This window comes from Calidris pugnax, unplaced genomic scaffold (assembly GCF_001431845.1).
Source record: "Calidris pugnax isolate Ruff unplaced genomic scaffold, ASM143184v1 scaffold9, whole genome shotgun sequence".
Taxonomy (NCBI): domain Eukaryota; kingdom Metazoa; phylum Chordata; class Aves; order Charadriiformes; family Scolopacidae; genus Calidris; species Calidris pugnax.
This window is the reverse complement of record NW_015090778.1, coordinates 4,809,891-4,823,643: the sequence shown is the minus strand read 5'-3', so window position 1 is coordinate 4,823,643 and position 13,753 is coordinate 4,809,891. Positions and strand designations below refer to the sequence as shown.

Here is a 13,753-nt window from a genome sequence, read left to right as displayed (position 1 = left end):
TCAAATGCGGTTCATTTTCATATAAAGCAAATTTAGCATAGACTGATCTGCCAAATATGTGGCATCAGTGACAAGGGTGTTGGGCTGATAATCTACCACTCAGCTGGGTGTAGTGAAATATCTACCCATAACCACATTAAATAGGATGAGCAAGAAGCTACACTGAATGCAGTAGTGCTAGATCTTTTAAAATTGCAGTGGTGTGGGAAGACAGAGAACGTGACAGTGTTTATTTCTACCTGGTATAAAAGTTTTAAGCCAGACCTGTGCTAGCCTTCAACTCTTACCACAATTATCAGCTTAAATTGGTGCATCTGTGTGTGCATATATCTATATATGCCTGTATATAAATGAAAATGATCAGCAAAGGTGCTACAGGCTACTTCTATATTAGAATGTTTTGCTAGTGTATTAACACATCTCTTGTAATGTATACCTTTGTAAGTGGTAAGTGTTGACATACTTTAAAGCCACATCTGTCATTACACAGAAAGTGAATGACTAATGTGAGAAAGAGAAAGCAAACACAGAGGAACTAGTCAATACAAAGAAAAGTGATTAAGGATATTGGGACTGACTAATAAGAGGTGAAAAACAGTATGTAAAGAGGAAAAATGCGTTGACTTCTGTTCATAAGTAGTACATCTGTGGTCAGTCAGTGTAATTTTGCAAGCACAGGAGCAGCAGGAACTTTGTCCCCTGGGGTGGTTTCACAGACAGTGGTGTTCAGGAAAGGCTGGTGTGTCTGTGCTGGCTGAGTTTCAGGTGATGCATTCTCTAGGTCACGCTATTTGGTGCGTGGCAAGAAGTAACCAGGAGGAGAGGAGCTTGTCGTGCTGGGAACTGCGAGCCATGCTTCTTCTAGCCTTTGTCTTGCGTTGAGGTTAATCAAAGCTGGTTAAGAGCTGTGAGAAACATTTTCCGTTTAATTTGCTGTGCTGGAGCTGCCTCCTGGAGGAGAGTTTGATAACATCCCCTGGTTTTGTAGTCCTCAAGAGATTTTCTGCAGGAGTTGCAGACCATGTTAGTACTGCTTACACGACCTGCTTCATTACCAGCTGTGTGCTCGTTGTCTTTGTGCTGACTTACTGCTGGGAGTTTGTCCTGATCATCCAGAAAGATCACTTGGCAGTGGGCAGAGTTGGCTGGGGTACCGAAGCTTCTTGCTCAGGCTGTTTACTCACCCAGTGTCGGCTATATTGTTTAATTGTCTGAACGCTCCAAGCATTTGCTGTTTGCTAGAGTAGTTAGCACAAAACAGGCTAGTACAGCTGGGGTATTCACAGCTTCAGAGGCTGGTTGAGGGACTAGTGACATGGATAGCACACCAAACTTAGGATTCAGTGAATTTTTATCTCTTGCACTTACTAGCCAGGTCTGGCTACAGCACGCCAAGCTCCTCATTTAAGTGATTTTACATTTCTGAGGTGTTTTAGAGTGTGTAAGTTTACCGTGACCTTTCTTTGTGTTTTTATGAAACTTTTCCAATAATTACATTGGCAGAGTATCTAAGGCTTTTAAAGATCATGATCTTGCAATATTTCAATATGAACTTCCTGGTGAATGTTTCATTGCAAGTAAGGAAAGGTGCTTGTTGCAAAAATGCTTACCTTGCAAGGTTAATGATACTTTAAATGATAAAAGGAGCAGGAGGGGGTAAGACAGGACCAGGTGAGGGAGGAACATTTATTTTTGGTCAGCTTTTGCTCTGCTGGTTCTCAGAGGTTTGTAATCTGGCGGAGGTATTAGTGTTTGTGCATAATTAAAGCCAGGGTTATTTTGCTGTCTGTAGGTGTTAAAAAAAAACCTGCTTCGGGGGTGGTGGTAATGAGCTGTGGTTGCCTTGCATAATGGGACAACCTTAAACTAATGAAAGGAACTTTTATTGCTTTATTTTTCTTCTGGGCCTCAAGAGTCCTAAGGACTGACTGTTACTGTTCTTGTACTTGAGATCTCGGGGCAAATATTTATTATACTGTAGCATAGTCAGTATGCATGGTCCCTTCAATTACACTTTACAAAGCTCCGGCTCAAGGCAGCTTGGTGTTCGGGTTGAAAAGAGAGGTAGGAGAGGAGAGAGTAGTTTTCTCTATTATGGGAGCTCAGACATCTTATTTACCTGTGAAAACACAGCCTAAAACATTCCTGTTCTCTCCAAGATTTGTTTCCAACCCGTTCTGAAGGGTCGGTGGAAAGGAACCAGGGGAGACAACCTTGTTTTCAGGCAGCTTAAATTCTGTGAGGCTGTTAGAAAGCTTTTTTGTCAGCAAGTTGAGGAAGACGAAAATAATGGATTTGTGAATTCATTGTTTTTCTTCCCAGAAAAATCTCTCTGGCTCTGCAAATAAGTCCTAGTGAAGCCTGATGTTGAGTCTGGGAGTATCAAATAGCAATTCCATAAAACACTTTCCTAACTTTCCATCCTAAATTACCTTGCACTGCTGTGCCCAAATAAGAAATAGTCAAAACTGAGATTTCTTTGCCGTAGTGTAGGAGGAGCTGATCTCTGTGTGTCAGCTTCGGTTCCTGGGTACCTCCTCCCTCCCTGTATCTTGCAGGCGTGCATTAGACTATACATTTGCTTGCTCATGAGCCAGCTAGACTGAATCATTGTATGTACAGCAGTTGGCTCCATAAAGGAGATATATTCAATTGCTCCTTCAACTAACCTTTGTTTTCCTGTGATAAATTGTGATGGGTTGTAGCTTACACCATATCTTGCCTGTTTTGCCCAGGATATTTGTAGCAGCGTGAAGATTTGGGACGATATGACCTCATGTTTCTGGAAGAAAAGGGAATGTAGAAGGGTGAACAGAATTTAGAATTTAAGAATTACACAAAGAAAAAATGGCAATCTGTTCAGCTGCTTGGCTGTTTTATTTGCAATAGCTAGAAGAGGTTTAGGACTTGTTCCCTTTTCATTGGTGTGTTAGAGAGGGAGAAAGCCCCATTTTTTCCCCAGGAACATAGAGCAGTCATTGTTTTGGTAAGCTGAGGAGCACCGTCCCTGTTTACTTTGTAGTTATGGACCATGTAAGCATTACACAAGTTAATAAACACGTGTGATGAGAGATTAGGTATGTATGTTTCCCACTAGTCATCTCATTTAAGTATATGTTTGATCAGGAAATGCAAAGCCTGCTGGTTCAGTAATCCTAGAGCAGTACAGAAATACAGATACTACTGAGTGGTGGGAGCAGGAGGCCTTCTGAAAGACTGATCCTCTTCCACTGTACAAGCCAGCTGTGAAGCCATTGTAGTCTCTGAAGACCTTGGAGTCAGTTTTCCAGTGGTTTCATCCAGTGTGGGTTTTTTGGTTTGTTTATTTTGAGCTGGGGAGCACAGAGCTCTAATGGAAACTGTGGTTTTGTAGCTAGGAATCTGATATAACACGTCTCAATATAAGCACTGCCATTGAGTTGAAAGCTGGTGCTTCTTCCATTTCACTCCTCCTTGATGCTTCTGTCTTTCGGATGATTCTAATGTGTTGAATAATCTTCCTCTCCAGTGCTCTATGAGTATTTGCTTCTGTCAGATCAGGAATGATACAGAATATAAACAGGTTGCAGCTGGAGCTGATGCTGAGGGAAGCTGGAGGCTGATGTGGCTCTCAGCTTAGTCCTTACAAGTGTGACTCCCAGGAGTGTAGCCAGAAAAGCCACTTACAGTCAAGGCTTCATGGATATGAAGGTCAGTAACACTGACTTTTCTCAGTATATTTTCCCCACAGATTTATTTGTAAGTTATGCTTGTGCAAAATTCTCTCTGATGAGAATGCTGGTGTAATGAAGTCTGAGAGTCTAAGACTAAAGAGCTAAATTCATTTACACAAGGGGGAACTACAGTGGCTTTGAATTTATCCCTATATAACGATGTATACACTTATTCTCAGGTCTAGTAGCAACTTCCCTTCTCCTTTCTCTCCTCTTCCCCTCCCTCCCCCCCAAAATGGGTGCCAGTTAATGCCGGAAAGAAGTATGTTTACACAAGCCATGAATCCTGTTTTGTGATCTATCAAGAAGCACTTGAGATACCGCTAGTTATACAAAGGAGGCACTGTAAGGTTTAGATATTTTTTCTTTTTTGATGCTCTGGAGTTGAGCCTTTGATGCTTTGAAAATGGCCTTGGCGTGAAGAACTCATATATATACACCTCATAGGAGAAAATATTTTATCCTACTAGAGACTTGGCTGAGTTCTGCAACCCATGCAGCAGCCTCCGTATAGTGTTTAAACATGTGGAAAATAATAACACACTTCCCGTGGAAAGTGTATGTCTTGCCACCCCTTACATGGGAAGCAACCAGGAAATTTCGTATAAGTCCGCACCAAAATTGCACGTTCAGACGGAGCAATAATACTTCTTTGTGAAAGAACTACCGTTGTACATAGCCATTAATATGTATTGTCCAGTGCTGCCAACTGAAATGTGTATGTGACATTCCAGTGACTTCTTAAAGGCACTGACTTCAACCAATGGAACTGACACAGCTTTTTGTCTCTGGGTGCTGGTTACCATGGCTGTTATCCCACGGTTTGCTTTAGGAAAGCACAGTTCTCTTTGTCCTTCGGCTCTTTGGCTGGCGCTGGGTTCTGGGCTCAGCCTGTGGTCTGGATCGCTCACGTGGAGTCTGACACGGCCCCGTGGAGTGGAAGTGCAGGGCAGAAGGATGATGACAGTTGTGGAAAGCAGATGCTTGTTTTTTCATCTGCCATCAGTGCTTGCCCTTGCATAGCTTTGTACAGGCCACGTACTTGTGTTCCTCTTTTTTTTTTTTTTCTTCTTTTCATACGCTTGTGACATACATGACTGCTGGAGGGGATTGACTCTCAGACTGTGGTTCAGTTGGCACTTCATTGTATTGATATTTGGAGGGATTATCCAAAGGTACTTTTGAAGCCTCTTTCAATTTGTTTTTTTTTTCCAGAGCACAGAAGCTGAGCCCCATGAATAGCGCAGCTGATATCAGGAAGAAACTGGAGTTGTAGAAGACATAGTGGAAATCACTAGTTATGTCCACCAGGAGACCTGAAATAGAAGCCATAGCTTAGTAGAAGAGAAGAAGCATACTTACGGCAACTGGGTGACATTTACATAAATGTTAAGCCTAAATCAGTGAGCAAACTGCCATTTACAAAAGATAAGCATTCACAGATGAGTTAAGTTCTCTTCTCTAGATTCTAAGAGTTGTTTGGGTTTCTTTGTAGTCACCGCCCAGGTGATGTTTCTGCTCCTGTATGAAGTATTTCTCAATACACAGAAAAGTCAGGAAAGAAAGGAATTCGTAACTTTTCCCCATCCTGCTGATTCATTTTGTTTGCTCAGCAGAGGACCCCTGTGCCAGATTTTGTAATGAATGACTGTTACATCCCAGGTCAGAAAATAGAACAAATAAATAGAGAAATTTCTCAAAAATTGACGTTAGGGTCTCTAAACTGAAAACTTACCTCTAATAGTGTGTAATAAGGGAGAGGAAAATTCACAGCATAGCAAGCATCATGACTAGCATTCAGTGTAAAACATTTAGAAGCATGTTATATCAGAAGAGTAATTTAACGCTCATGTTAGAGATGGAAAGGCAATACTCAGATCAAATATATGACACCTTCTCTATAGCATGCTTATTTATATGGAAATACTGGGATTATGTTTGCTTGTATTCTTCAGTAAGGACTGGTGATGTTTCTTTTCATAGTGCTCTTTTCTTAAGCAGATTTTAGGACTACAAATAGAAATGGAGCTGCTTTTACTGTACTTTGTTTTCCCATCTGCACTCGTATCCGAGATGTCCAAGAAAAGACCTTTTTTTCCCTTTGAGACAAGTGACTGGCACACTAATGCCAGGGAATACAATGAAATATGTTGCATGTTATCATCCTATTGTTAGACCAGACATTATTTTCTTGCTGAATGGCACACAATTCATTGTCTGGAGAACTAAAGCTTGAATTAAGGATTCATGCTCAGGTTCACATGTCTTGCTTGTTAGTCTTTTGAATTTGCTGCCGTACTGCAGGAGCAGGTGTGTCCTAGACAGGCCACTTAGTGGCATTTGGAGTAAGCTCTGAAATCTGTGAATAATTTATTGAATTGGGGGACATAACTATCCCCTTTCTTGTCTCCAGAGAAAAATGAATGCACTCTAGAACTCAGAAAGAAGAGTAAAAAGAAGCTTTTACTGTAAGGCTCTTGAATAATGTAGAGTGAGTGATGATTCTGATCACAGTTAATTTGTTTAATAAGATGTTTGGAATTCCTTGAGACCTCATAGATAGAACAATGCAAACTAGGGAAGCAGTGAAGCAGTTCATAGTCAGTGAGATCCTAGCACAGTAGTTCCTCCCTGTGTCTTGCCAGTCACTGAAAAAAAGCCCTCACCAGTCCCATGCCTATCAAAGCTGCCTGCCAAGTGGGTAGTCTTTTCACTGGCTGCTGTCGCTGCAGTGACAGTTGGGCAGCTGCAGAAATGACCCTCCTTCAGCTGTGAGAAGGGGCTGATCGTTCCTTTTCAACTCACTCTTTTTTATTGCTCCCTTTCCATAACTCACCTGCCTGCATGGGTCTGGAAGCTCCCTCATTTCTCTTCTTTACGCTCTGAAACACATGTCACCAGTGTCTAAACAACTGATTTTTCCCCTGCCTGCTTTAATAGCTTCTCTCACCTGTGAGAGGGGGTCCGATGAGGAGTGTGATACTCTCCAGAACGGTGAAGAGCCCTAAAGCACTTGAGAACCTGTCCATCTCCACCACGTCCATCAGCACCTGGAAGGTGAGTGCCCCGACGCCACTCATGGCTATGCTGAGGATGACACAGTAGATGATGAGCACGCTGAACTCGGCCGAAATGACACAAATGAAGTTGCTCAGCCCACAGAGGAGCACGGCCAGGCTGAACAGGTAGATGCGTCTCCCTGTGAAGACTCTGTGTCCTGAGAGCAGCCCTGTCAGAGGGCGTATGAAGATGTTGATGAACCCAATAACGGAGATGAGGAGGGCTGCCCGGCGTTCCTCCACCCCGTTCTGGATGGCATAAGGCACAAGGTAGACGTGGGGTAATGCAAACCCCATCATCATCCAGGTCACTCCAATAGTATAAATCTGGTAACCTTTGTTTTGACAGAAGATGTCAAAAGCCAGGTACTTCTGCAGCATTTGGGAGCATGCGGTCCTTCTGGTTTGCTGCTGGAGCTCAGGGTGGGGGGATGTTCCATTGGACAGTTGTGCCCCTTCTGCTCTTCTCCCTGGCTCCTCTGCAGGCTTGGGTGACTGCGGTGGTGACCCTGATGCGAGCTGAACTGGTCTCATGATGGCTCCACAAACACAACAGTTCAGCAGAATTCCTCCAAAAATAAGAAAAGTGTTTCTCCAACCCATCTCATCCAGCAGATATTGAGAAAGCAGCGGCCACAGCGTGAAACCAAGAGAGACACCAGTGGATGCTATGGCATTGGCCAGCGTTCGCCACCGTACAAAATAGTAGCCCAACACAGTCACTCCTGCCTGGAAGCTGAAGCATGATCCCAGACCTAAAGGTGGGAATAAAAGAGAAAATGACATTGCCTGATCCCTCTGCCTTGTCTTAAAGGGGGAAAAAAGCCCAAATCCGGAGTGTACCCACAGATTACTTCATCTACTACTGAGGCATTTCTGCACCTGCCAGGCTGCACAACACCCAGTGATTAATACTCGGAAACCTCACACAAGGGATGAAGAAGGATGTTGTGTGTAGATTAAACTCCTTGCATTCTTGGGCATACTAAGTATGCTGATCTAAGCTGACGTTTGCCTGGGGCATGCTGCCATTCCTGAAATTGTTATGGAATTGTTCATTAAAAGCTTGGTTTTTATACCACATGCAACAAGCAGTGCTGCTTTCCTGATACTTTCATCAGGGCTCAGGGAGTTACTTGTTTTTCTCTCTGTGCAGTGGACACAGCTTAGCTTGCAGGGATCCAACAGGATTGCTCCCAAAGTAACCTGGCTGAAGAAATTAATTTCTCTGTGTAAGAAAAAAAAAATCAAGAGTTGAATGTCAGTCACATAGGAGAAATATTTGGAAAGGAAAAGTTCCCATCTGTTACTTCTGTTCAAAACCAACACGTTCTTTTGTTAGAAAAAGATATCGCCACATTTCCCCAGATTGGGAGTGGTGAAATACAAGCCCAGGGAACTTGGGAAGGACGTTGTCCCAGCACATTACATTCCAAGATCAAAAAAAATCCTCCCTTCTTCAAAGACAAAAGGCTGAGAAGCTACTAAAAAGAACAGACATCTTTGCTCTCCATTTCATCCTCTGGAGACCTATAGCTTTTTTCCAGAGAGAAGCACTTTCCAGTGAGGTTGGCTGGATGAAGTGTGTGTTAAAAAGGTGTGAAGGGCAAGTCTAGCTGGTGCACGATTGCTGCTGCGCTGTGGGGCTTTGGATTTATCCCATTTCACAGATGAATGGAAAAATGTGAGCACTTAGGCTGGAATCTCACCATTTCCCATCTCTCAAGTCCAGCACAGCAGCTGGGTTTTCCTGCCATCCTTTGGTACTTACCGGTGATGAGGCCAGCTGTTAAGTACAGCTGGCTGATGGACTTGCAGAAGGAGCTGGACACCATGCCCACTCCGCTGAGCAGCCCTCCCAGCATCACAGCAAACCTGCAGCCAAAGCGCTTCACCAAGATGCTGCAGAGGGGCCCTGGAGGCAAAGGACCAAAAGGGGGATGCAGTTAGGGAGGAGGGAAATACAATGTACCTGCTGGACTGCTGCAATTAGCAAATGATTTAGTCTAGAGACCTTGAGAATTGTCAAAGCAGCATAATGGAATAAAAAATACATCCCCTGATCCTCCCAAATGCACAGTCAACTTGTTAACTAAAGGGAAGGTTCCTGTGATCTGCTTGGTTTTTGGTCATTAGGTAGGATTTCTAAGCTTCCTTGTGGTGGATTTTAGTTAAAACTCTTGGAAATGAAATGGAAGAAGGACCTTCAAGTGTAATTCTGTTCTCACATGATAAAAATTCTGGGAATGGTTTGAAAAAGCAGAAGACTTGTATTTTTGTGCCTCTGAGTAAGAGACATTAAGCAGGGTGATAATTCTGTTTACTTATTTCCTTGTGTTTTCCATGTATTCTGCCACAAGATCTAAAATGGCCCTTTTGTGTCCCACTACCTAGGTGAAATTCCTCACAAGAGAAGGCAGATTGACACTGAAATAGATCAAGAATTGGAGAAAAATACATGTCAATGAGAAGGATTATTTGAAAACATCTGGAGAGGGTATATTCATGTCTGCATGGGAATCTGTCTAAGCTTCAGGCAGCAGCATCCAAGCTGCAGCTTGTGCAGTCTTGCAGCTTGTCCTGCAAGTCATCTTCCCCAGGAAAATAATAAGATATTATTGTCAGTACAGCTCTTTGCACATGCCTGTCCTGGCATAGCTGCCAGGGGTGAGTAGGTTTAACCGTGTCCACTTCCAAGAGGACACAAGCCAAGGAGCAGAGCGTGCACATCCCAGTTCCCACTCCCACGCCTCCGGCACAGACAGCGCAGAGATGGGAGCGAGACCTGGGAGCTTCTGATGGGCAGAAACCTGGGTTTTGCTGTGTTTAAACATTGCTGGCAGGCTCTTCTAGGACAGAGCTATGTTATTTCATCAAAAAAAAGCGATAAACAAATAGGTGTGGGGATGTGTGTTTAAGGTCAGTTAATTCTTTGATTTTCTTAGACTTTTGGTGAATTCCATGAAGCTGTGGTAAATTACCAGTTTGTTAATACCATTTAGCATCCTTCATTTTGCAGTAGGAAAAGATTAGTTCATCCCTGCAGACCACCAGTGGGAAATATGCTTCTCTCTGCATGCTCTGGCAGAAGAGGATCTGAAGGTCCAGTTTCTTTTCCCGTTCCTTTGAGGATCCTCAGGGTTTTCCAGGTTTTATTATTTTTTTCCCTCTTCTGAACAGTTAGGGTTATATAAGCCAATGCAAAATGACTGTAAGCTTCAGAATTAGGAGTCAATCAGCATAGGGAAAAATAACCTGTGGCATATTTGTGACCTAAATCAACGTCTGGTTTGAAATAAAATCCACATAGTCAAGCAAACAGTGGAACGTTATTAAAATTAGGACTGCAGCTGTCTGTATTTTGATCTGCTTGGGAGATTTTCACCTCAGACTTCAACCAGCCTTTGAAAAAGTACTCAGCAAAGTGGTGACTGGATTATTTTTCCTCCTGCTGAAGACATTAAGCGTGGTACTGCTGTTTAACCAACCCAAGTAGCCAGAAGTCATAAATTGAACACTCCGAAATAATGAGATTGGCTCTAAAGATCTTTTTCATTATCTGTTCCCGCTAACTTGCTTTCTAGGTTTCAAGTATTATTTCTCGTGTGCCTGGGGCTTTTGTGGTTTCCTTTGCAAAAATAGTTTCCCCAAAAAGTGCTGCGTTTGTATGAGTGCAGAGAGTTATGTGTGCATGAATATCCAGGAGCAGGAACCTGTAAGAGCCTGAGCTCTTGGGTTTCCCCTTTTGGCGACGATCGTAGGGTCCTGACGTCTCTCAAATGATTCTTATAACAAAATAATAATTAATCGCTTTTACCTAAGGAATGCAGCACGGGTAATGAGATATGTTTGGCTTAATAAGTTAAGAGCTATTGTTTGCACTGTGCCCTTCCCTGTTCCCTGCCACAGCTCTGCTGAGCTGAGGTTACCTCTCCTGCACGGGAGCTTCTCACTGCACTGACCACTCTGAAGATGGGTTCCTTTGTCTGTTCCCGTTCCAGTTTACCAATTTTTGCAACAAATATATTTCCCCCCCCCCTTCAGTTCCTCTGAATTAAGAAGAATAAAGGAGAAGAAAAGGGAGAAGCACCTTTAAGAGACATTGGTGACACAGCAGAATGTCTTTTTGGAAAAGGTTTAAGTGCCAAGCTGATGGATGTAACTGGAGAACCTGAATCAAACAGAGCCTGGCCCACCACAAAGGAGGTCAGAAGTTGCAGCAAAAGCCATACGTTCCAACCTGAACTATTCTATGCTTGGCCTGAGAGGCAGTCTTTTATCTATGAGGATTTTTTGTTGTTTTTTTCTTCCTGGTTTATGATTAAGTCCTGCCTTACCCCATTGGGGGACAAGAGCAAGCACTCCTCTGCTCTAACAGCCTTGCAGTAGGAGACATAACTGGCAAGCAGAGTAACAATTCTCTTATAATTCACAGGCTATGGCCTGACAAATTCTGTTAGCGAATATAATTAACATGAGGCTATTCTTTCCTTGTCTAATTTATAACTTTTGGATCTATTTATCGGCTGTCTTTCTGTTAGCTTTTACTGTGGCTCCAGCTTCCTACAAAACCATTATTTCATTATAGAAGATAATTGATACTTTCTTGCAGACTTGTCCTTTCTGGATATGTTGGGACTGAGCTGCTTCTGAGACCATTTTTTCCCAGAGCCAGCAGGTCCCATTTAGCTCCCCACTAACTGCAGCAGGACCACAGGGGATGGAAGGCAGCACAGGGAATGCCCAGCAGTTTCCAAATTCCAGACCCGAAGGACACTGCTCCGTTTCTGCTGACCTCCAGTGATAATTCCTCCCCTTGTTGCTCCCCCTGAGGTCTCTTTCCATCTGTCTTGCAATTCTGCACCCACCTGCTTATGCTAAGGTGCAAACTGTCTCTCCCATATTGGGTGGCTGTCAGCCAAGTCCTGCTCAGGAGAGACTGAACCTGCCACAGCCTTCACATCAGCATGACTCAGGGCTCTGATCTTTTTTTCTTCATACGATAGTGTCACCTTTCACCAGTATTGGAAGGGAGCAGGTATGAACTCAGGGCAGCTCAGATACGTGGGTATCACCGGATACTTTGCTACTTTTACCTGGTGACCTTTGGGTCGTCTATTTAGCAAACAAGCATGGGAGTTGCACGTGGCGGGATCAGCATCATGGACCACTCATTGGAAAGTCTTTGAGCTGCTGAGAATTTGTTTTTCTCTTCTATGCAGAAATATTAATCTGGATGGGAGATCTAGGGACCCTGTCCTCTGCAGCCCCCACATTTTTTGGGGGGGCTGAAACAGTGATTCATTCTGCTATCTGTAAAACCTATCCCTCCTTCCATCCCCCTTCACCCAGAGAGGGTGGACCTGACCCACATTCTGCATTAATCTAGCCCTGCTCATGTCCACCCTGATGCCCACTTGGGTGTCCACTCAATACCACCGCCCAAGGAATTGCTTTTAACACTCTGCCTCAGCTGGCAGCCTGGAGGAGCTTGGCTTTTGGCATCTTTTCAGCCACGAAGAATGCAGTTGTCATGTGGCACGTGGAAGGAGATGTGCTCTTGTGGACAGAAGATAAGTCAAGAAAGCACCCGAACTCCAGCACTACCTGCCAGCTTATTCAAATAGCTGCTGTGGGAAATAGTTAAATTCTTGCTGGTCTGGAGAAGGGATTCACCTTCTCTGACCAAAGGTCTTGGTTGTCTCTTAGAGTGGCAAAATGGAGCTTGGTGTCTGTGGACACTTAGCTTTGGACTGTGTGATCAGTGGCGGGGAGATGCTGTGCACTGCTGACCAGCCACTCTGCTTGGACCTCCACATCCCTTCCACTGTCTGCCTTAAGGAAATATTAGAAGTGCTCTCGTTATGGCCCCTCATCAGCAGCACAACTGCAGGAGGTGGTGGAGGACATTCCCTGCAGCCTCTACTTACCGCCTCCGTGCAGCACGGCCACCATGATGGATGGGAACCACGACGTCTCGCTGTTGCTGGCCTGGAAGTCATGCTGGAGGTCCGTGAAGAAGACACCGATGCAGGAGGGGAAGCCCAGCGTCAGCCCCTGCAGCAGCACTGCGGCGAGCAGGACCATCCATGCCCATCCCCGATCCTGGGGCTTGGCGGCTTCACGTGCTGCTGCTCCTCCTTGGGGCATGATGGCGTCTTCCTCTTCCTAAGCTCGCCTGCTGAGGAAAGAAGTGCAGCTACCATGCGACCCTCAGCCCAGCAGACGGACCTACGGAGACGGGCTGGCGGTGTTCCTGAGGCTCTAAGGCACCTTCCGCAGCTGATAATCTAGAGTTCTTGCTCTGCATTTTCTCCTAGCACCTCCCTTCCTTCTCGCTGCAGGATCCTGGCAACAGATTGCTTGAGAAACAGCTGCCTTCCCCTTTTTATATTTCACAAGGCGGTGACCACAGCCAGGTACAGAACGGGACCACACCTCCTCCGAGGTATGAATTGGCCTTACCTAGTTCCCGCCCTTATTTTCCCTTTCACCTGCTTTCATCATATGGAGTCCCCTTGCTGGCAGTCGCTAAGGTCACTCGGTCCTCGTGCTACGAAGAGAAGAAAAAACTCTGCAAATGCCAAGAAAAAGAAAAACGTATAAAGCTCGCGTGTCGCAGCAGAGCTGGGGTGAACCTTGCAGGAAAACTGCACCTACCTACAAAGTGCTAGTGGTGAGAAAACGTTTTTAAAGCCATTAATTAATTTGATGCAGTGATTGCAGATAGGGTTTTGTTTTACCTCTGTTTAGATCTAGACCTTCCTCTGAGAGATCCCAGTTTTGATTTCTTTGAGACCAGCAGCACGGAACATAGCAATAGCATTCCCCATATGAATAAATATGCATAAAAAAGCCTTTGGCAGCTGGATGAACTCAAAGAAAGTGCCCAAAAGGTCACTGCACACTGCGATATTTATTTAGCACTCAAATAGTGATTTTCCCCTGAAACAATTGCTACGTTTGAGTTTTGCGCGTAGC

General features: G+C 44.3%; 1 protein-coding gene across 1 annotated transcript; it reads right to left on the bottom strand.

Annotated features, from left to right (window-relative positions):
- Nucleotides 1-2,858: 2,858 nt before the first annotated feature.
- On the bottom strand, nt 2,859-12,922 carry SLC16A5 (solute carrier family 16 (monocarboxylate transporter), member 5). Its single transcript, XM_014949444.1, has 4 exons — nt 12,703-12,922; nt 8,544-8,687; nt 6,664-7,527; nt 2,859-5,029 (listed from the first exon to the last, which is right to left on the bottom strand). The coding sequence occupies exons 1-4, from the start codon at nt 12,920-12,922 to the stop codon at nt 4,788-4,790; spliced, it is 1,470 nt and encodes a 489-aa protein (XP_014804930.1). The 3' UTR covers nt 2,859-4,787.
- Between the last annotated feature and the right edge of the window lie 831 nt (nt 12,923-13,753).